General features: G+C 40.9%; 1 protein-coding gene across 1 annotated transcript in view; it reads left to right on the top strand.

The window, feature by feature from the left end:
- The first annotated feature begins 4647 nt into the window (after positions 1 to 4647).
- Positions 4648 to 24172, top strand: part of tspoap1 (TSPO associated protein 1) — a 60604-nt gene continuing 41079 nt past the window's right edge. The window contains 4 exon segments of the mRNA XM_083987128.1: positions 4648 to 4813; positions 6053 to 7047; positions 12228 to 12232; positions 12234 to 12495. Of these exon segments, the coding sequence (XP_083843254.1) occupies positions 6202 to 7047; positions 12228 to 12232; positions 12234 to 12495 (1113 nt within the window). The 5' untranslated portion in view covers positions 4648 to 4813; positions 6053 to 6201.

The raw sequence follows: 24172 nt of genomic DNA on the forward strand, positions 1-24172 counted from the left end.
GTGTGTGTCCCACAGAAGACTGTGCGATTATGAATGCGACAACATCAGTTCTGAAGGTTTTGAAAATCCTCACACACTGGTGACTGACAAATATTACTGGTTCAAGCACTGTGGGAAGAAAAGACTGGGTTATTTGAACATGAGCAACTTGACTGAGTGTTCAGTAATGCAGCTTTAATATCTGCCAGAACATGTACGTGTTGCTCAGTTGCTCAGGGTGGGGTCTGTGCAGTGTGTATAACCGTTAAAGTTTTTCACAGCACCTCCAGAATCCTTCACCAACTGTCTGAACAACATAGTATTTGAAGATTATTTTAATCTCCATGTGTAACCAGCGTGTTTACAATTTCAGTACATCTCTTGAAAGAAATATTAGCCTAATAAATACTAACCTCCCATTTCATGAACTCCTGAACCTGTGCTTTTGGTTTTCAAAAAGCCTTTCCTCAAAGCAAGAGAGAAGGATAACGTCTTTCTTTCAGACATACAAGATATTCTATAGTTCTCACAATTGCATGTTTCCTTACGAGGAAAAGCCTGGGGCCTCTCTGAATTGTACATCCGTCTCGTAGCAATTGCTTTCCAACACTAATCCGTCCTGAGCTGCAGAGAAACGTGCAGGCTGTCCGTGGCCATTGTTAAGGATTTCAAGGCCCGATTCAGGATTCTCTAATAGTACAGTGTTACCTGAATCACCAGTTGAATCAAACTATGGGGATTCTGTTACACTAAGCTAATTTTCAGGACAGGATTGAGAAACCACAACAGACAAAGCAGACATACCCTCCTTGTCATGCCTCGAAAACCTGTTCTAAATTCCTTTAACAAAGAGCTAGTAAAAATATATAAATGAGTTAAACTTTGGAAAAACTGTGGAGTATGCAGCAGTGAGTAGCCTACATTGAATGTACCATGGAAATAGTTGCTTGTTTGAACCATCAGCTTTGGCATTAACTAATTCCCTCCTTTGTTTGTTTGTCACCAGGATGGGGAAATGTCCAACACAATTTGGATGAGAATGAACCAAAAGATTTTTGATGTTTAGATGTTGCTGTCAAACCGAAACAATCAGCTGAAAGAAAATACAACGTGACTGTAGGTTAGGCTGTACCTGGAAGATACACCTGCACATGGTGCTTTGTGTAGACATATTGCTGCATAAAGAATGTGAATTTGAGGATTCAGAGACAGCTTTTCTTTTTTTGCTAGAACCTAAGAACATTAATAGTGTTCAATACCATGCTTTAACTTTCACAGGAACTGGTAATTGTTTCCATCTTTCAAAACCTTATCTATGTGTTGCTGACATTTCCTTGTAAGGTGAAATCCAGTTCCCAGTACTGTATGTTCGAACATGTGTTGCAGGCTCCACGTGCTACTGGACACCTCCAAACGCACATTACAAGGATTCCCAGTCGTGCTAAGACATACAATGATGGGGAGATGGTCAGCAGTGATTACCTGCTGTACAAACCTGTGACTGTGAGTTAAAAAGCCCCCCTGAGTTTTCAAGTGCTTTGTAAGAATCTCTTTGTCAGATAGACGACTACATGATTTTCTCACCGTTAAGTTTTTTCCGCCCTCACGTTGATGTCCGAATTTTTTGTGGGAACAGTTGTGTCAGCTTCACGGACGCAAACAGCGGCCGTTTTCCCTGCAGATCATAAAACAGTTTGAACTAAAAGGGCAGAAGGAAGAAAATGCTCGGGGGAGATCAGCAAAATGGGCCATTCTCAGCTGGGTATTGTGAAGTTTCTGGAATAGATGCCTTGTTAGCGAGTTGATAATCTGTTGGTGATGTCAGCTATTGTGCATAATGTTGGGGTCTGTTTTTACATAACTCTAAAGCCAGTGGTCACAGATCAGCAGATTGGTGCCCAGGTTTCACAAAGACATGAGTTATCTAAATGCTTTTGTTCCCGAAATTTGAGGGTTTTGAATTTTGAACTTGACACATATAGTTGTGTCATGTCAGCACGACATCCTGACACCTTTGTCTCAGACAATCATTTCAAGTGGGTCATGAAGCCAGGAAGTATTCTTTACCTCAGCAACTGAGACACAGTTTCACTCATATTTTATGACTTAAAATCAATTCTTCTAATGCGATAAGCTCTGAAAGTTTAATTTTAATTAGAAAGGAATAAAAGCAGCCAGCTTCGTGGATGAACTATGTGCTGTATAAATAAAATTGATCTGTATTTGTTTTAAAGATATTTGGTAGCAAAATGTTGCTGCCATATTACATAACCTTTAGGGTATCATGTTTAAGCTATTTTAAACAGTAAGGAAATACCAGTGCACTAGATTACCATTGAATGGTATTTATGCCATTTGTGTCATTGCATAACAGGATGCACATAGATATGGGTTAAAAAGGAGACTCAAATGTCTGGGAAATAAAAGACTGTAAGAAAGCATTAAACCTGCATCTACTTATTTAGCCTGTGTGTTTCAGAACAATTTCACTTGAAATACCATTTCAGTAAAAATGACATAATCAACATATCATTTTGATTCAATGAAAAAAAAAAATCAAATAAAAAGGCAAATATCCACATGTCATAATAATTACCTTACACAATGACATTATGTCAGAAATTACACTGGTAGCAGGCTGTCACATTGTAGAATTTACAGAATGAGTATGGGCCCATAAATGGGTCCTGTTAGTAATCACATATGTTGGAGAGATATGTCTGAAAATACAGAATACATTTGTACCAAAAGATACAGAAAAATAGAGCCAAGGTACAGAAATGCATGTCATACACATGGCTTCAGATCAGTAGGCTAACAATGAAACAGGGAAGGTGTAAAGAAGCGTGCACACAGAGATGTATAAGCCTATTTAATTGGATGTGCAGAACACAATCAAGGCAGATGTACAATGAAACAACATAACTGTTATCTGTTTGCAGGGATACTTTAAGAGTATCATCACTGCAGTGGTAAAATATCCCATTGGAGGGAAACTGTGCTAAATGATTAAGCAGGTGCAGCTGAAAGAATTGGGGTTTTGCAGTGCATTGGCTCTCCCTCTCTGCCTCTTTCCAACAGTCTGCCACACGTGAGCAGACAGAGATGGGAATGAGAGAGGGAGCGGCCCAAGGACACCCTGATAACAGAGAGAGGTATGCTGAATCTCTCCCTCTCTCTGTCTATCTCTGTCTGTCTTTCACCCTCAGAATAAACACAAACCATCAGAGGTCTGCATCAACTGATGCACCTGCACTGCTGATGATTGGAAGCAAAATATTTAAAACATGAGGACAAAATTTCTGGAATTTTCAGGTGGGGAATAAGTCAGTGTTTAGAGTAATAATAAAGGGATGATAAAATGTTGAGCCAATGTTCAGTTCTCTGTTTAGACTTAATGCCACCCAGTGGTCAGACATGGTATCATTTGCCTCTGATGGATTTTAGCAACTTGATATTGAAAAGGTATGTACATACCTTTGAGGATTTATACTTTCAGTATCATCGCCTTTGCCAAACAATGAAATCTCAGGCAGAATTTTATCAAGCTCCAAGAAATCACATTTAACACCACATTCCTGTTGATGCACAAAAAAATGTTACATAACAATGGGGTAGTTGCAATCATTTTTACGATAAACAATCAAACTGCCCCTGGGTTATAGGAGAAAAGTACTCAAATTTACATGACACAAATGTACACTACCAATCCAATCTCATCAAAACTGAGAAAGTATTTTATTGATATTTTTCAGAAAAGATTCAGTGTTAGCTACTATTTCAACATAGAGAGGACGATTGAACAGAACAGAACAGAACAGAACAGGTCGTTATCACTGAAAACATGTTTTACTTGTAAAATTAACAATTTTGTCATTCAGTTTTTCCTGTAGGACCTGGAGGAAGGACAACAGAGAGTCAGTTTAAACTACACCATCTCTGGCCAAAACAGCCAAACAGAATTCAGGCAATAATTTAATAATAATTTCAATGCCTGCATCAGACTTTTATTAAAAGAAAGAAGACAAAGAAAAATAGAGAGGAATAATTGACAAACAAAGAATTGCATATTAGGAGTAGGCTACTTGAAGATTCAGGGGATCAAACTCAATCTATAATCCTCTAAAAGCAGCAGGCAAATCCAGCACTAGCAGCCTGCAGCCGCTAGTGGTCATCCGCCTCACACCAGATAGTGAGACTCACTGATTATGTTGCCTTAACGGACCGTCGGTAACATTGAATTAGCGTCCAAACACATATAAACAACTCAAATAAAATGTGTAATTAGCCTAAATACAATTACAAGAGATTATCTTTAACACTTTAGAGTAGAAGATGAAATTGTAAAAAAAAAAAAAAAAAAAAAAAAAAGGGATACATAATATTGTAAAAGATATGGACTTAAAAGTTTAAAACGTTGATTAAATTAGTCTCCTCTTTCTGTTGTTTGCAGAGCCATGCAGATCTATAGCTCTGGAAAAATAGTTTAAATATTCTTCATGAGAGTCATTTGAATACGTGACAGGAGAATGGAAATGAGTAGCCTACTGTAAGTTTTTGACTGATGAGATAAGACCGAAGTGGCCCTGAAGGCATCACTGCTCCTGGACTGGCCAGCAGGGTGACGCCGGGCGGACACAGCCTGTGTGTGTGGGAGAGAGAGAGACGCTGCCGCCGCCTGACAGATAAACAAACTCTGCCTGCATGGGTTTTATGGAGCTGTAACAACCAGCGAGCTGCCCCCTCCTCACTGCTGCTGCACACGCTCATTTTGATGTTGACAAAAAGTACCTCGGTCGGGAGAAGATGAGTCCAGTGATGAATCCTCTGAGAGGTGAGTTTGTTACAAGTTGCAGCTGAAGAAAATAAAAAACTTAACGGTGAGCTAACACTTGCTAACAAGGCGTATTTAGTTACTTAGCTAATCAGTCAGCACTTTGTTGAAGCTCCATTGTCCTACACGCTGTTATTCGTTAGCTCTGCGTGTTTTAGCATCGCCTACTTGACCACATACATAGTTGTAGTTTGCTGAAGTCACATAGTTAATTAGCCAGAAGCCCACGCATCCTCCGTGTAACGTGAACCCTGCCCCATATGTGCACCGCTAAGTTGAGCTAGTGATGGTTAAAACTGGCTGCATTAATTTAACCACCACAGCTAACGGTGCAGATACTGTGTTGTTGTTTCCCCTATGAGTTCAACACTTCACCTGTTGCATCCTCACATGAAGGTTATTATGTATTCAGCAGCATGAGTGTGAATATGAACTATTGTTTTTGTACATTTGCATCTGCTTGGATAAAACAATCAACACTTAACCTGTTGCATCCTCAGATGAAGGTTATTATGTATTCAGAAGCATATGTCTGAATATTAATTATTTGCAATTGTGCATCTGAATCTGCTTGGATAAAACAAGAATATATTTATTTAGAGCAGGGGTGTCAAACTCATTTTTAGTTCAGGGGCCACAAACAGCGCAATTTGATCTCAAGTGGGCCAGACCAGTAAATGATAACCTATAAATAAAAATAACTTTTAATTTTCCTTTTGTTTCAGTAGCTACATTATTAAGATGCAGTTAATGAACTATCCTTTTACAAAACATATTATGAACAACCTGAAATTTCTTGATAAAAATATGTGCAATTTCAACAATATTATGCCTCTTCTGTCTTCTATGTAATTTTCACACTTGGCAAATTCATCCTGAGGGGCCAGATTGGACCCTCTGCTGGGCCGGATTTGACACCCCTGTTTTATTAGAGAGTTATAAACACAGTAATGATAATCAGTGAACTTGTGCATTGTTTGGACTAAACACAGGCAGCTATCACCCTTGATTTCTTCGCCCCTCACTGCTCATCTAAATATCACAGATGTATTTTAAGTTATAAAAGTTCTTGCCACTCTGAGTGTTACCATCATTTATTCTCTAAATCTCTCTAACAGAGTGAAAGTCATCTTTTATGTTTTCACCATGCATTTCCTGTGATTTCATTAATCTACAATAATAATTCCTGACCATTTCCCCCCCATTTCTCTCACATCCTCCATTGTCTCATCTTTTCAGTGGCCAGTGACCTGCTGTGATAATTGCATGCTGCATGTCTGATAACGAGCCCATCAAAACCACGCCTGCATTTCCCTCTGAGTTCTGATGCATGATATGAGTGTGTCTTCTTGAATTCTTGTCGCATGTTGTGCTGTGAATGAGCCATCATGAGGAAAGACAGGGATAACCCTCTGGCACTGTCGTCCAAGAAGCCGTGCCAGAGCCAGACGCCGGACTATGGACGAGAGCTCGAGAGGCTGCGTGCTGACTTGGAAGAGGAGAAGGACCGAACCCAGCGGGCCCGCGGACACCTCTGCGTGGAGCTAAGACGCCTACGAGAAGAAGCGGAGAGGGAGCTGCAGAGGGCCGTGAGGGAGCTGACGACCAGGCGCGGATACCAGAAGGACAGGCACTCCAGCAGACACTGGCGTTTGCTGGCTAAGGAGGTGAACGTTAAAGACGCTGGACGATACGGCAAGGTCGAGTCCACAGGGAAGGAGGCTTTTTGTTTGTCCGGCGGAGAAACGTACGCAAAACTGGAGCAGTTGCTGCTGACGCTGTACGAGGAAATAAATGGTGAGCAGGCGGTCTATAAATTGCATCACAGGCAGGAATTTGAGCTAGAAAAGGCCATATTCCTCTGCCACCTGCTGGAGGCCCACGGAAGACTGTTGCAGGGGAGGCAGAGAGCAGGAGGACACCACAGCTACGTTTTTAAAAGTTTCTCAAGAAAACTAACTCAGAAGGAGAGTGATAAGTCCCACATCGCCTCCCACTCGTCTAAGAAAAACACCAAACAAGATCAGCAAAAGACGCCTCCGGGCAGGGACTCGAGTGGAGCTGACCCCTGCACCGCCGCTGCAGTCGTGGACACCTGTCGGAGCAGCTCTCTGAAAATTTGTCACCCACACAACACTCCCCATGCAGGCTGGGACGACCAGCCCCCCTGCTGCACCGAGTCCTCTGGGTCAGACGAGCCATCGCCCTCCAAATGCATGGACACAAACATGGAGGTAAGATAGTTCATTATATTTCTAATTGTTCTAAACATTTGCACTGATTGTCCTGCACACACACACACACACACACGGATGATGAAACACTGGTTTGTAACAGGAACATGTTTTTGGAGATTGACAAACTGCATTGTTATTGTCAAGATGGCAAAAGCATGGTTAGTACATTTGATAGATACAGTGGCAGGTATGAGGGAAAGAGCTACTGTACTGTGTTTCAGCTTTGCCCTGCAAGACTATCCATGTTTATTAGCTTTTTAGTCATCTTCTTTGTTTTTGTTTTGGAGTATACTTTGGCATCTTCCTTCCACCTATAGATCAGTGGAAAAACACTGACAGCAGTTGGCAGTGCACAATCTGCATAAGCACTCATGTGCATGTGCAGCCCCATACTTGTGCATAAGATAAACAAAACAGGGACCCAACAAGCATCACCTGTTTTGCTTCATGTTTTCATATTTTTTTAAAGAAACACATAAAATATTGAAGTTAACCTGACATTAAACCACATCGCACCAGTAATCATACAAATAGGCAACAACATCAAAGGAAATGAGCTGCAGAGTTAACAATGATGTCATTAATATTAATTATATTGTAGTTATAGAATCTAGAGCAATTTAAACCACATTGTAATTTGATGTTTATATCAATAGGTATTTATACAGTTGCGATCATCAAATGGTGTCAAATGATTTGTCAGATTCTTTGCGGTGGTGTTTTCCAACAAAACAGTTTAAAATCCAAAAAAGGCAGCAGTGGTGCAGAGCCAGCAGCAATGAAATGGAGGACAGAGGGGGCTAAACGCTGGCTCATGTTGCAGCCTTATTTGTTGATGCATTTAGATTTGAGAAAAAGGATTTTGTGTGATTGATGTGGTGTGGTGTAAAATACATGACTGCGAGTTTCTGGTGAGGAGGGGGTTACTGTAGCATGGTGCTGGTGGAGCCTTTCCACTCTTTTTTTTTTTGAGTGGCAGAACTGGGTCAGTGTGTTTCTGTCTCTTAAATTTTGGATCAACTTTTCATCAGGAAGAAAATAAATAATTAATCAAAGTTTGAACCGTGTCCAAATTGCAATTCCCACTTCCCCGCCCACCCTCACTGTTGTTTTATACTGTATTTCTTGCGCAGCGCTGATGAAGGCATCACAGAAACTAGCATCGTGGTGAACCAAAACAAATAAGAACCGGCTTGTGCCTGTTTCTTTTAATGATGCCAGTTTTCTTTCAAATATAGTCCACATTGTTCATTCCACTGACACTGAAACACAAAGTAGGTGTTTAAATCTACTGTTGTCATTGTCATTTTCATTGTCATTGTGTTTGACCAACAGCCAGATGGGCGGCTCTGTCAAAATATGTCACTGTGATAGATTGTCAATACCACTGAGCCATGATGGACCGGGCTAAATGGCTAAATGGCTAAATGGGCCTGTGCATGTCACTGCAGAGGAAATGTTTTGACCTGCATTAACTTATGCTGACTGACTGCTTTGTTGTTAGTTTTATGTTTCATGGTTTTCTTTTATTTACTGTGTGTGTGCTGTGTGCAACATGTGATAAGCTAACAGCGGCAACGGCCATGTGTGCAGCATTAATCTCTCATGGTTTGCTCTGTATCAGCTGCTCCGCGGCCTCTTTTCCCAATCAGTGTAGTAGTGTATAGATCTGAATGATCAAAGGAGCAGAATAGAAATAGTATTGAGTGGAGTTCACACTGATACGTCTCAGTCTTTAGGCTACTAAAGCCATGGTCTTGTGAGCAAATTGGAATTAATAATAGAAGGGACTGAAATGCAGCATTGCAAAATAAGAAGCTGGTGTCTGTGAAAGATGGAGAATATGTATGAGCTTTGAGCAGTCTGGTGTGGGTTCCTTTTTTTTTTTTTTCTAAGCTGTCTATTTAGATCAATCCCTTTTCCCCGTGTTACCCAGTGAACATACTGCACGTGCCTGTCAGTATTCAAATGGGGGTGATAGACGGTTAAGGGAAATGGGTATGACTTTCATTTTCAGTGAGTGCTGGTGCTGGAATCACTGGTGTGATACCAGAAATTCCCAGTTTAAAAAAAACTAAACCAAAATGTCTGTTTTTCGATTTGTCTGCATGCACCCCGCTTTGGGTTTATTTGACAGTGACCTTTAGAGGCTGCAACAAAGCTCACTAAGTATTAAACTACCTATTACTCTTAATGTGCTGTGATGAGTGGGAATAGGCTGGATAAGCTGTCTTCAGTGATGCTGGGTGAATTTATTGAAGTGATTTATTCTGGAAATGTGATGAATAATAGCCAGTTGAGAATTTATTTCGACATAAGAATATAAGTGGTATATATAAACACATATGCAGCTGACTGTTAATAAATCTCCATCTCTGTGCCATTCCTATTGTGTCTACAACTATAACCCAGAAGACACTTTGAGCCAGCGAGCGGTAGCTGCCAGGCTACTGTAGGTGAGAGGAAGCAGCTGTCCCTCCTGTGAACATGATTAACTATTGGCTTTCTGAGTTGGAGATTGTAGAACTTTATTTTTCAGCTTGGCACTCAGGGATCCATTGATCCAATTCGCCAGATCTGTTACCTGCGCCAGTAAATCGGCCTTATTTAGTGGGAGTGTTTTGACCATGACATGACCAAAATTAAAAATAGCCTCTTTGTCAGTGTCAATGTGAAATTCAGCAGTTCTACTGTCACTTGGGTTTATTCAGTCACGGCAGGCGGCCAAGCTCAGTTTTTCGTGCTATAGTAATCCCTGTCAACGCGTTGCCGTACATTAACTGGTTCCAGTGAGTTCCACACAGTGAGATACAGACTTTAGGTGCAGCAACAACAACAACAGAGTGCCTGCGTTGCGTTGAGGTATTGTCAAGGTGTCAGAGTCGATATGGGCAGCTAAAAGTTTGATAGTGTGATGCTGCCAGCTGAGGCCATGCTGTGTGACTATGGTAACCACAGAAACCACATAGAGAAAACATGATGCACTAACTAAATTACCTGGTATCTGAGTTCCCTGAATTATACAGTACATTTATTTTCTCATCATTTCCTCATTCATTTCCTCCAAAGTAGTCACCTTACAATGTAATCAGAATAGATGAGCATCCCATAGCTTGGCACAGGTTATTATAGGATCAGAGAAAGTCAGTAGTGTCACCCTTTCAGAGAACAACACGCTTTAAGGCTTTTATTATCATTTAACCAACCATGGTTTGTTTTTTGCACAAGGCTGAACAACATAGAAATTCACCCTCTCTTGATCTCTTCTGATTATAAATGATGATTAACTCGATTGCGTCTGTAGAGTAAGTTAAGAGTTCATTACTACAGTCAGAATTATTCAACAAAATAATTAACCCAATTTGTAGAGGTAAAAAACTTAGAATAACTTTTTCTCTTTTTTTTTCTCTCTTTTTTTTTACTGTTTTACTACCCTCTATTTGTAAAGTGCCTCAAGATGATATACAAATGAAATTGACTTTTTTTTAATTAAACTTAATTAATTCTATTTTTATATCGTTAATAAGCAGCTGCCACGTGTCTTAAATGGTTTACACAGAGAGAGTTGTGAGGCTTTTTTGCTTTTAAATGATGTTAAGTTTGCCATCCCAACTTGACAGACGCCCCCTCCTTGTCTTGTATTCAGGCTGCTGCTTGTTCAGGGGATTTACTAAGCTGCCTTGGACAGTTAACTGGACTACTTGATATTAACTCCTGTAGTAAAGGGGAGGGCAGTAAAACTAAATAAACCAGTTGAGACAGATCTTGTCTTTTGCAGCATCAGGCCTTTTGTTCTATTTTAGTGTCTGTCTAATTGTTAATAGCCTTCATCGCCTTGTCGGACGTAATTAGTTTTTTTTGTGCACAACTGCAGTAAAACATTAGAATGATTCTGGTCGGTCTGGACACTTGTTCCTCCGCCTGCCTGCCTGCCTCCTGCAGCCTCCCTGCGTTGCAGTGTGCGCTGCCTCTTGAACAATCAATAGGCAGCCAACATCATTCCAGCGTCATCTCCATGGAAACGAGCTCTAGTCACGGTAATGATTGGGCCCCGTCTCAAAGCCAGCCTTTTTGTGATAGGGCGATTGAAGCAGCGCTCCCTACCCCCCTTCCTCTCAGCGACACTCGCCGTCTTACACAGACACACACACACACACACACGCATTTTTCCCTTCGTCCTCTTTCTTCACCTTTATGGCGCTGTAACCAAGACGGGATTAAGCAGCCCCGTCGACTCCTATAGCATCTGGATGAAATGCTTTTTGACACAGCAGCATCAATGAGGACAGACTCACAGCTCAAGAGTCAACATGCCACCCACATCTCAGCGTTACTGAGAGAATGGGGACTGGAGTGGAGACCTGTTAGTTAAATCGCTGTCTTGTGTTTTTTTTTTCTTCTTTTTTTCCTTTTCTTATCCCGCCTCACACGTCTTTTCTTGTTTGCGATTTTTGGTCAGGCCTACATGCGCCGTTTCAGCGTTATGTAGCATAAGAAGCGGAGCAGCGTGTATTTATCAATTTCCCGGACAAGTACCTGTGAAAAACCCCCTCAGACGACGGAGCGGTAAGGAATGGAGGAGCAGGCTATGTCAACACAGCGAGCTGGACTCTGGATCTGAATGCTACACGGTGATAAATACAAACAACAGTATGCTGAAGAATGCTACCGGGACGATGACATTCATGAAATTGCAGTGAGTGAAGCTAAGGCTGAAAATATGTAATTTCCCTTTAGACCTGATTGTCCTCATTTTGGGAAAACGTCACAGTGCAGAGAGGTAGGAGGTACTTTACAACTCCAGCTTTATATGAGACTGGTTTTATGGCACACTCACTGACTCTTATATTTGTGCCATTTTTTTATCATCTTAAACTCACACTGCTGGGTGTTTTGCAAATTAATGTGGTTCATTAATGGCAACCATGGGGAAAACAGTCCTTTGCTTGGTTCCAGACACGTCACTTCAGCTGTAAAAAAAAAAACAACCACACTTCTTCTTACAAACTGTTGGAGAAAAGGAGGAAAGTGACATCTTTATCATTCTGAAGTCGACCTGCCACAGCTGATCCGTGTCTTTCTCCTCCAGCAAATGAAAAGCCCGTGATGGCTCGGTCTTGGCTGGGCACCTCATTTGGTCTTATCGATTCCATCTACACTGTTTGACTTTGACCGAGAGTGATGTATGACCTGTGCACTCGGCCTGAGCAGCCCGAGCCTGCACCGGCACACGGCGCAGACATGGAGAGTCGCGAGGAGGCCGACGCTCCTGGACGACAGCAGCCGGAGTTTAGGAGGTCGGAAGAGCAAGTTAACACACAACACGGGCTCTCGGACAAGGCGGTCCCAACCACGGCGAATGTCACTTCCACATCATTGTTAGGGAAGAGGCACCACTCGCTGTATGCAAACCTCAATGGTTTTGAAGTGGAGGGGGTACGTAAGGTGAGTGTGGAACATTTGTTGTGTCTTCCATAATCATTCAAGATGGTTGACATGAAAATGTTTGAGCCTGCAAGATGTGTCCTGTTTTCCAACTTATATGAGAGTAACAGACATAGAAAAGTGTCTTTCAACCCACTACTGCACTATGATTTTGGCCTTATGGCCCTTTTCTCGTTGCAAACCATACATTTTGTCTTGCTTTTCACATTCATGTGGTATATACATAGCGAAGGAGTCTTAAAGCAGCAGGAGTAAATTGAAACAAGTTGGATTATCATTGTATTGGATTACACAGATGTTACACTTGACTTGTGTGTGCAGCATGTTTTCTGACACATTATCTGGGACAGTGCTGCAGGCAGGTGTTACGTTGACCTATGATGGCCTAGTCCCCTAATTTCACACCTCTGCACATCCTGTTAGGACAGAATATCCACTTAATGGCAGCCAGTTGAAAATCAATAGGGAACCCATGAGGTTTTCAGATGACTGACGGATGCTCATAAAGCTTTTAATGGAAGGAGCTGAATAATTGTAATCATTTAATCCATCCAAGTAATAAAATACTGCACATCTTTGGAGTTTCCCAATAACAGATTAATAAGTCTGGTATAATTCAGTAATTCAAAAACATGTTGCATAATTGATTACGAATGGTTTGGTTCATCCAGTCAATAGAAGATCTTTGAAGGATGCTGATGCTGTAGAGACAGTACAGTGTTTTCATCTTAGACTGTAAAGAGCAACACATGAATGCATGAATCATGTTATGCTAAAGTTATAGTCATGTTTTTCTCCCCTTTCTTTTTCATTTCAGTATAACATTTATTTAGATTTACCTGATTCATTTGATTTGAAGCATGCAGTGCATTGCTGTGTAAAAATGCCAACTAATAGGTACCAGCATTGTGGGTCATATTTTCTCCATAGCCACTACTACAGGATGTTAAACCACGAGGTTGTTCTTAAAACCTCAATGCTTTTGCCTTTGTTTGATGTGTTGAATGTATCCTTAGCAAAGACAGGATTTCATCATCTAGTAATCTGCGTGCAACATTGCCTGCTGTCTTTCCCACCCCCACCACTTCATTACCCAATCACCACAATCACAGCGTAGTAAAAAACCCCTAATGAACTGTCAACACACAACCTGGGAGACGGTCTGCGGCCACAGGCGCTGAGAAGGAGCATTTAATGATGCATTAGAAATGATTATTTGGCCATTTCGGAGCAGTGGGGGCTGTCACTCTTAGATTGTTGTTTATAATTACACCGTTATTTGCAGTGGGGATACCACAACCATTTGTTTTCTTTCCTTGTCACTAGTTCCCACCAGTAATTGATGATTGTGTGTTTGAGTGAGTGTGTGTGTCTATGGTGTGGGGTCGTTTCACTATGCACCAGGTCCAACAACCAGCAGTCCACTGTAGCCTTCAGGTTTACATGACTATTTATGGTCTTAGGGTTAAAGAGGAGGCATTCAGTCATGTTGGACTAGAGGCTAGGACATTTCTTCTCTCTATGAGTAAAACATAGTTGTTGGAGGTTGAGCAGGTACTTTAAAGCAGAGTGAAGGTGGGTGAAACTGCAGTTAGAGTCCTACACAAAGTGGTTGTGTTATAAATGGATAGAAAGAAGGCTGTCCTTGCTGTGTAGGTGATTTCTCAACTCTCCATGGTCCAACAAAGCTTAGCCCACAGAGCAGAAAGTTATTCCATGTTCAAGTTGTGTATTCCGCATCAATGGTTATCATTTTATTGGTGAAACAACAATTTATTTTTCTCTATTACCCTCATGAATACCTAAATTCAATAATAATTGTTCATTTATAGTATTGCAGATATTTAGACATAGATGGGACAGGAATCAAATCAGTCAGTCTATGTGCAAAGGTTTCATTTCTTGTAAGAATCATCATTGAGATTTAAATGTGTTTACTTTTTTAAATTGTGAAATGTTTAAGATACTTCTTGTAAAACTGGTCGTGAGACAAGTTGTGATTCATCTTTCTCTCTTAGGATTATGGGCCCTGTGGAGATGCTTATTTCTGACTTGCATGTAACAGCCCAGTAACATTTTGATTCAGTGGGAGGAATATGTGTATTTAGTGACATGAAATAAGTTTGTACAGATATGAAAGATAGAGCATAGATATTTATATACTTGTATCCTTATTCTCATTCATTATGTAAACTCTTTTCTGTTGCAGGCTGAAAAGAGACAATGAACAGTATCCAAGATTCTTCAGTAATCTGATTTTAGTGTCAGTTTCAGTGAGTCAGGATGATGACAGTTTGTTTATGAACAAATTTGTCACGGTTGTCTGATTTCCGTTTTCCAGAAGCTACTGTTGTGTCTCTCTCTATAGAAAATATATTAGTCTTTGAGGATGATGGTGTCGAGCAGTTGTCAGTGTCTGTCTTTGCACTTCACAGAAGCATGAAGGCTAATGAGTCTGTTGACTGTGTGGTCCTCTGCGATCCACACTCTTTAGCACCTGTCCGGATACCATATGGCTGCCTGTTTAATGATGGTTGTGTTCACACAGCGTGAGCTCCAAATGAAGCTATTGTGCAATGAAATTAGCAAAAAATCACTGCACTGAAGAAGACAGTTACTTTACCCTGACGGCACACTCACATTTTCGGACGTTATGGAGCTAAGACCAGCTCGAGATCCTCTGTAAAGTGATCTTTTTTCAGTGTCGTAAGATGATGAACACGCCTCTCCCAGGTTTAGCCTCACCCTAGTTTAGTAAAAGTGTAGCTCTAAATAATTCACAGCAACTGTCTAGTCCAAATTTAGCAATGACAACAGTAACAACGAGGACAGTTTGGAGTCCTCGGGAATATCTGGTTAGGCTCTAGGCACTTTGCAGGGTATGTGAGTATGTTATGACTGAAGACTGGAGCTGCTCTTTGTTTATATTGTATATACTGTAGGTGCTGCTGATGCTCACACAAAGGAAAAACTTTATCTCAGTTTATCCACTTAGCACGGGCATTTCCTCCCTTGTAAAATAAATAACCCAAACAAAAGAGTACTTGTCACTCAGTCTGTTGTCATCTGTAAATATAGGCTTCGTATCCTTGTTGTCAGCATGTCATTTCCTCTGCTGTGGGTGTGACAGTTACTGATGCTCAGCAAAATTTCTTGAGAGCATTTTTCACACTTTACAGAGCAGCTGTATAACAATGGTCGTCAGATTTCTCAAGGCGAAAGATGTTGTTGAAAGCAAAGTTTTCACGATTTTTTGCTCTCTCATGTAGTTGCTCGATCAATAAGCACGAGTGGAGGTCATTATCAGAACACTGTGTCTGTGTTTCTGTCAGTTGAAGACATGCTGAACCCTCAAGTGTCGCCGGGAGGTGAAACTGCAGCAACTAGGCTATTTGTTCATTTATTTGTTATAGGCACAAATGTTAGTGTAGGGTAGGTGTTTGTATTTTGTATCTCTTAGGCTACATGAATGGAAATAATCATTTAAAGTAACTGATACATCAGAATGCCCTGCTTCATGTAGTGCTGACACATTGCTGAGTTACATTGCTCTGTGTGTTGCACTGGTTAAAAGTTTTGATCTGTTGCTAAATGCAGTGTGTTGGGAGCCCATAGGTCACTGCTGACCCAGTTTGTACCTGTGGGACAAGAGAAAGTGGAGCAGTGTGTCTGATCAGTCCCATTTTACCAGAACTTGGCCTGTAATTATTTTATTTTCTCATCATCTACTTTTTTATTTTCTTATTTTTTTTTTATCTTAGGTGTCATTTACATTATAACAGATATTTTCATTTGTTTGCATTTTTAGCTTATTTTAGTTAAGTGATTAATTGTTCCGTCTGTTAAACATTGAAAGTTTATTTCTTGTCTTGTATAAAAACAGCCCTAAAACTGAAAGATACAGTAGTCAGTTGACAAGAAAAAGGAGAACATTTCCAATTTCTCACACTGGAGAAGCTGCAACCAGATAATTTTATATTTCAACAAGACCGTGTGTGTGTGTGTGTTTGAGTGAGTGAGGCTGGCCATGTTATGACTTGTGAATAATTGATAGGGCAGTGAGAGAGGAATCTCCGCTGTATTTGTCTCTCACCATTTCATTTCCGACACTACCCATCAGTGTCTGTTTGTCTGGCTGCAGACTCTCTCTGTGGAACGAGGGTCAGACAGTTTGTTCGGTCGTTGCATTCACTTGAATTGTGAGGTCATGAACTCTGGTTACCACCTCCACACACACTATGTATGTATGCACCGTATGTGGGTTGCACATAATAAATCAACACTTACTCTCGACTTGTTGATGTTGGGTTATTTCGGTTAAAGCAGAAGTGAGTGGTCCGGTCGTTTTCGCTAATGCTGCGTTCCAGGCAGGCTTTTGAAACCGTAAATTACAGCTTCAAGTCACAACTCACGACTTTGTAGCGTTCCAGGCAACCCACTCGTGTTTCTCCGACCTGTTTTACCGGTGAAAGTCACTATAACGGCCACTCGTAACTTCCGACCCGTGAACTCGTACCAGATCGAACTGGTACGACTTCACAGGTCGGAAAAACACGAGTTACGAGTTGCCTTGAACGCACCATAACAGTCCTCGTCCCTACGTCGCCACATTCACGGCGTTCCTTGGCTGCACACACAGCCCTGCATGCCGTTCTCTCTCCTCATTGGATAAAAACTGTAGGATACGATAAATGTTTTCTCTTCGGCTCAGAGCAGAGCAGAGGGACTGAGAGACCCGTGTTTCAGACCAAACACTCTATGTAAGTGATTGCTGTCGGAAGATATAACTATTTAAGACTTATATTAACACAAATATATCACTTACTTCTGCTTTAATATTCTCCCCAGTGAATGTGTTCATGATGTTTCGCCTCATAATAATACCATTTAGCCATGTGCCTCTGTCCCATCTAACTAAGACTAGTCCATGTTTACTTGAATTAAAGTTGGTGACATGGACGATGCAGTCACTAACACTGAGTCTCAGGCTACGTCCACATGAACACAATTTTTAGTTTTAAAACAAGAAATGCTCCTGTTATTGGGGTAAGCTTTTCAAATATAATTTTGACAATGCCCAGACACTCAGGATATACTGTACTGTACCAGAGAGCAGATCCTTAGGCATTTACCTTGTGTCACTGTTGCATTGATCTTTTCTGGCAATGTTTGAGAAGTAGATAAAGCTCTGTCATAATTTAAAGCACTGCTGTGTTTACCTTCACTCCTGTGCTCAGGCTGGTACACATTTGGAGTCGTCTAACAAACAGCTCTCTGCCGTGTGTGACATTTCATTTGGTCTGAACTGTTGGGGAGATTAAACCCATTATTACCCGTGCCCCCTCCCACAATGGTAAACGCTTTTGTGCCTGGAGCAGGGAAAGGAAACTCATTCTGTTGACCCACTGGATGTCAAGAAAGGTCATTTTGCCCTTTTACTACAGAAGTGCATCAGCCACAGATACACTATTGAATGTGAGTTGTAGGTTTGCTGCACAGCACTGTGATAGTGTTCCGTTATTTGAAGAGCACAAGATTTTTATCAGAGAAATATTGACTGTCTCGACCCTCTGCTGTGCTGCCCTACGACGGTTTCTGCGTATGTGTGTGTGTGTGTCTGTGTTTTGTTGATATTTTTTTTTGCGTTGATACTTCCACGCCTGGTCTGCCACATATTGTTCTCAACATATTAGATCTGTCTATGTTGTGGCAAAGCTTCCTGCTCTATCATGATATCACAAGTTCTTTACAGCAAAGTAGGATATACTGTGTTTCTAAAGGGATAGTTCAACATTTTGGCAAATTGGCCCATTGCCATAATCCCTATAGTTTTAGGAGTAGATTCATTACCTTTAATTGTCGGTGCAAGCTGTTTTTAGAACGGCACATTCACCACGCTATGAGATAATAACGGAACGTTACGAGACAGTTTTTCGGCGAGTAGTCTCTGTGTTTGCCTCGAAAACAACTCTGTCTCCTAACGTTCTGTTATTATCTTGCGTGGTTATATAGCGTGGTGAATGTGCAGGTCACAACTTGTCCACCAGAGCGTTTTGGAGTTGTTGGATTGTGTTTTTCATGAGTTTGATGAGGGAAACCAAGAAGTCCAATTAGCAGAGCAGCTCGCAGCTCTGCTCTGCCGTTCTGAAAATAGCTCGCACCGACAATTAAAGGTAACGAACCTACTGCTAAAATAGGAATGTAGGAATAAGGGTTATGGTTAAAATGTTGAACTATCCCTTTAAGGTTCCCCGTTCCCTTTATTTTGGTTGGTGCCTACAAAAGATGCTGCCATAAAAGAATTGTAGTTTGCAGATGTTGTTACTGTAATTCCTGGTGTCAAGGTCAGTCTATATCAATATTTTGCAGACAAATACTCAAAAGAGTGTGTATTTGGTTTAGTTTGCCATTAGCCAGACGCATGTATTTGCTCAGGACTGAGGACACAGGTGTGGGGAATTCCCAGTCTTCTCTAAAAATCATCTCCACGGAGCAAAATTCAGGTTAATGTTTCAGCCTTTTATCACTTTAGCTCCGGGTGATGAGATGCTGGCTTTGGTGATGACAGTGACAGATTAGGAGGAGTGTTTGGGTTTTTTTTCTCCTTCTTTTTTCCAACATCAATTGGGCAACAAGGCCCTCGTGGGGCTGGCGTGATGAATTCTTTTCAATTAATTTCAGGACTTCCACGTCTGGCTAAGTGCATGGCGGCATGGTGAGGTCAGTCCAATCTGTAGAATGAAATTAGCTAAATGGTATTGCCCATGTTGTCATTTGTGTCTTTTGATTATTTTTAACAAAGCACCAGTTAACAAAGGGCAGTTTGACCTCAGTCACACACACATGCTTTTTAATCCACCACACAGATGCAACCGCAATATCTAGATGGTACAATATGTGATTCTATTGTACCGTTGCTGTAATTTTGCTTTTGTGCTCTACACATGAGACTATGTTAATAAGATTTTGTTGAAACAGAATATTCAGTATGTGAGCCCAAATGTAATTTTGTAGCATGTGGTGCATAAGCAAAGCAGAGTTGTGTATAGCAGGATGTGGGAGCAATGTGCAAGCACTCGAATATGTCTTCCTTGCATGATGACTGATGAGGTTTTAAATGTTAAAGCACGTGCAGTAAAACCATGTGTGTCTTTTGCATTAGACCACAAATTAAGCTGTTGCCGTTACGATGGCGGGGGGTCGGCGGCCTTGTGTGCATATGCAATTTTCTCTGACAAGATTAAGGGTTATATTCTTAGGAGGCTCTCAGCATCAGGCCTTTGGAGGGTCGGGGGAGAAACAAATCATCTCCACTACATTCGCTCTGTCTCGGTGTCTTTTCTGCTGACACTGCACTAAAAGGAATGATAATTTGGCGACCCCTCCTTCTGTTCATCTTTTGACTTTTAAAAAAAAGCCAGATGTTCCCTTGCATGTCTGACACCTTATTAGGCCCTTTGAGACTCAGGGGACTGTGACATTTTTATTTGTGGGCTATGAGATGATGAGGCAGCCATGTTGGTATGGATTTTAATTACTGCGTCGTGTGTTATAATAGCTTTTTAAAGGAGACTGAGACGGTGCCAAGCAATAATAGATGTAAGATTTGAAAGCTGAAATGATGAGTTGTTGTTGTTGTTGTTACACAGGCTAAAACATAGTGACCGTGTCTTCCATGTTGATTTCTTAGCTTGGATTAAAGCGTGAAATCACAACCGGCGTAACAGATGAATCAGCCCGTTGCTTCATGAAAACACATCATGACATGTGGCTTCCAGAGTCTCTAATTTCCATCCCATGACTGGATGTTAACGAGACAGTTCACACCACGTAAAGGTTATTTGCTGAAATTTATGCACGCCCTATATGCTAAGCTTAGCTATGGAAGGGCAAAGGAAACTAACTTGTATTTCCAGACAGTGCATTTTATTTTTGCTCGCCCTCACCCAGAGGACATCGCGCGAGGTGTGGTGGAGGTAGATTGCCGAATGCCTGCGGGGGAGTAAAGGGTTGTCTCATGTTGGCTCTTTGTTCTCTAACGCTGTATGAGAGACCCCCTAATCTGTCACCGTCAGGTACCCCAGGGAGATGAGTCGTGATAAATACAGAAGGGGATTTGAGAGGACACTTAAGAGAGCTTCTTCATGACTTATATATGAGTATAGGGAGAGAGCGTCTGTTAATAAACCTCCTCAGGCCACAAACAGCTCTGTGGTTCTTTTCCATATCTAGTTTTTTTTTTTACACAGATATTTCTGTTTCTTTGTTTCGGGACAGCTGTAGACAACAGGCTCTTTGTTTCTTTACCATAAGCAAGTATGAAAGCATTGCCATAGTCTGTTTGTGTCCTATAAATGATGTGGATATTGGTGCCTTGATCACAGAGGCACACAAGGTGTTTGCAAACAGCATATGAAATTAATAATGTATGCCATAAAGCAAAGGAGCAGTGCAGTGTCGAGCCCCAAGAGATGTAGATGGTTATCGAGTTAAATCATAAAAGTACAGTGGTTTATTGTAGTGGAGACAAGACTTATTTGTTCTCCTGTTGAGGATGTTTGACAGTGAAGCACTTCAGGAAATATCAATAGAAAACCACTGATGTAGCAGACAGAGATAAAGACTAGCATTGATTTGGCTCTAAATTGCAACACTTCACTGATATTGTCAAGTCCATTAGTTTCCACTATAGCGGAGGGCAGCCTTTCCCAGTCTTTGCTGCATATTGTTTTTTGTTTTTGTTTTTTTTCTGCTTCTGGACACTGCTGGTAATTAAAACATCATTCAGGAGTCATTTCTCCAGCCATGTGTTGTGTAAAGATTTGGGTCTACGGGAGGAGGAGGCCTTTCCCCTAATTAAGGCACACTTCCACATTCAGCAGCCTCGTACCAATCCTCCAAGCGACACTGCTCAATAAAACTCATCAGCAGCAGGTATTTTCAGGTTGTGCGTTGTTGCAGCTTTTGAAAAGCCACAGTAAAAAAAATCTGGAGGTGATGTAAGCAGGCAGACACTTGAGCAGGATACCAGAGTTAAAATGAACTGCTACTGCCACTAAAAACAATAATTAGCCTATGGAAAAAAAATGTCTCTTGAGTGTTTCTGCTGGTAGGCAGCAGAACTACTGAATTTCAACGCTCTATGTTACTGTTGTTTCTTCTAAATGTTCGTTTTTTTTTCCATCCAAGCTCAGCCAGCAGACAGCCCAGTGCTGCCTCTTTGGGAACAGCACAAGGATACTGGCAAACAAGTAGAAACCACTGTAAATAAAGATTTTCATATTTTTGAAGTGCCAGTCCACAAGGGGTATTATTAGTGGTGTATCGATGTATTGCTTTAGCATTACACTGGTTGAACTGTATGGACTGAGACTGAAATGAGGCTCAACGTTAACGACAGATTCCTGTTGTTTTTGTGCCACTTCAATTATCACGTTAACAACAACAAGAAGAGTTAACAAAGGCAAAACGCGTGTGATTGTGCGCTCCTCTGTGCATGTGTGCGGGTCTGTGCCTTTGTCTTGCTGTTTCCTCAGAGGTTTACAGTGGGGGATTTCTAGCTGTCAGCTAAAAATGCTGATGTTGGTGTTTCTGAGAAACCAGACTGTAGACATTTCCATATGCCTCACAAACGCTCACCATGGATCCCAGACAAAGGGATAATCTGGTTCTGTGAACTTATGAATATGTAAAAATGAGCCCCCAAACCTTTAATGATTTTTTTTTTCATGGGTTCTGGTAAAGTCGTCATTATATTCATTACATAACAAAAAAATATGATCTGATATTTTTCTTTCTCTGCAGCCATTTCTGATTTTTCTTACAATTTTGTCAACAGTCCTCAAATTTCTATTTTTCCCTGCTTCTGTTTTCCCTAAAATACTGTATTATTTACACCACAGCGGTGACTGCAATGTTCCCACAAACAGAATGAAACTCATCAAACATTTATTCAACACCTTTACCCTGGTGATTTGGTGAATCACATAAAAAGGCAATAGAAACAGGTCTGTGGGGTCAAGAAAAATTTAACAAAATGCAAAACACTACAGTATAATTTACCAGTAGTTGTAACAAAACAAACATTTGAAACCATAAAACAGTCCTCTTGTGCATGCTTCAACAGCACCAATAGAACAATTATAAATGCTCTCCTGTTTAATTCATTAAATCTGCCTCACCCTGAGTCTAGATGATCAACAAAACAGACGCCCACTTTTACATTTTCACTCTTCATAAAACTTCAGCTGTTTCTGTTTGGTGTTTTTCTCAGTTGTATGTGTTTTGGTTCTCAACTTTAAAGTGCATGCCAGTAAGATGCCAACAAAGAGGACGGTTTCCAGAAAACCCCTAAGACATTTTGATTTGGGCCCTCAGAGGCATAATAAAACAGCAACTGACCCAGATAATCAAGAGGCACGTTAGCCTGCTCCCTTTACAGAGCTCAGACCTGCAGTAAAACTAATGGAGTGAGATCATTTATAACAAGTCAACTGTGAAGTTTCTCTTTGATGTCTCTATTTTGTGTTGGTTCTTAACTCAGGTGGTTTCGCTTGCCCGTGAAAACTCTCTTGTATAATAAATGAGATTAAAATGACTCTGCTTCGCTCAGGTTGTTTGTGCTTTTCAAGGTCAGTAACACATGCTGCTCCCGGAGCCTCCTGCCACACTGTGACAGCCATGTGATGGTAGACTTTGACCTTCTGCGGCCGTACTTTGAGCTTAAAAGTCTCTTTTTACAAGTGGAACCTGCAAAACACTGTTAGGCTCATTAGCAGGATCTTTCACACGTCAGATGATCTCCTATAGAGAAAAGTCAATGTCACTGTAGGTGAATGTAGATGTGTGAAAGAAACCTCTGTCTGACAAGCTGTTTCATTGACCTGATAGTAAAACTCTCTTTGTGATCATTTGAAAAGCCCAAAATGATTCCACTTGAAAAAGCACCAGATATATCTATTTTTTTACATTAAAATAATGAGGCTGTTCACATCACAGTATGTGTCACACACCCGGTCAGCTTTTATCAGCTGCTGAAGAGCCCTCATTGTAAAACCACTCCCATAGGATAATTAGTGGGTAACTATGGATAACTGGCTTGTTCATTTTTCACAACCATGTTTTACTTAAAGGGACTGCGAGGAGTTTCGGAAAGCAAAGTCTTTTCACACTACATTTCCCATGAGCCTCTGCGTGCACAGTGAAATTATTGGACCGGCGCAACACAGACAAAAGCAAAAACATTTGCCAAGAATGTTTTCATTAATCAAGAACGAAAGTCGGAGGTTCGAAGACGATCAGATACCGTCGTAGTTCCGACCATAAACGATGCCAACTAGCGATCCGGCGCCGTTATTCCCATGACCTACCAGGCGACGTCCGGGAAACCGAAACTAGAAAATGCTGGGCGAGTCGACCACTAAATAGTAATATTAAAATAACTATAAAGACAAAACAATATATTTATTGAAAATGGGCCCATTAACAAGTGTGGGTAATGTAGATTCATCCACATTAATATGAGACTCTTTTATAACCAAAAGCAAATTCCTCAGGGTCTCTTTAATTAATTAATTAATTCTTAATAAGTTATGATGTAAACTAACAAAAAAAACATTTCACAGCTTCATAATCAAACAGTACTAAACTAAAAAATAATAACAAGGTCACATGTATG

This window comes from Trachurus trachurus, assembly GCF_905171665.1.
Source record: "Trachurus trachurus genome assembly, chromosome: 14".
Lineage (NCBI taxonomy): Eukaryota > Metazoa > Chordata > Actinopteri > Carangiformes > Carangidae > Trachurus > Trachurus trachurus.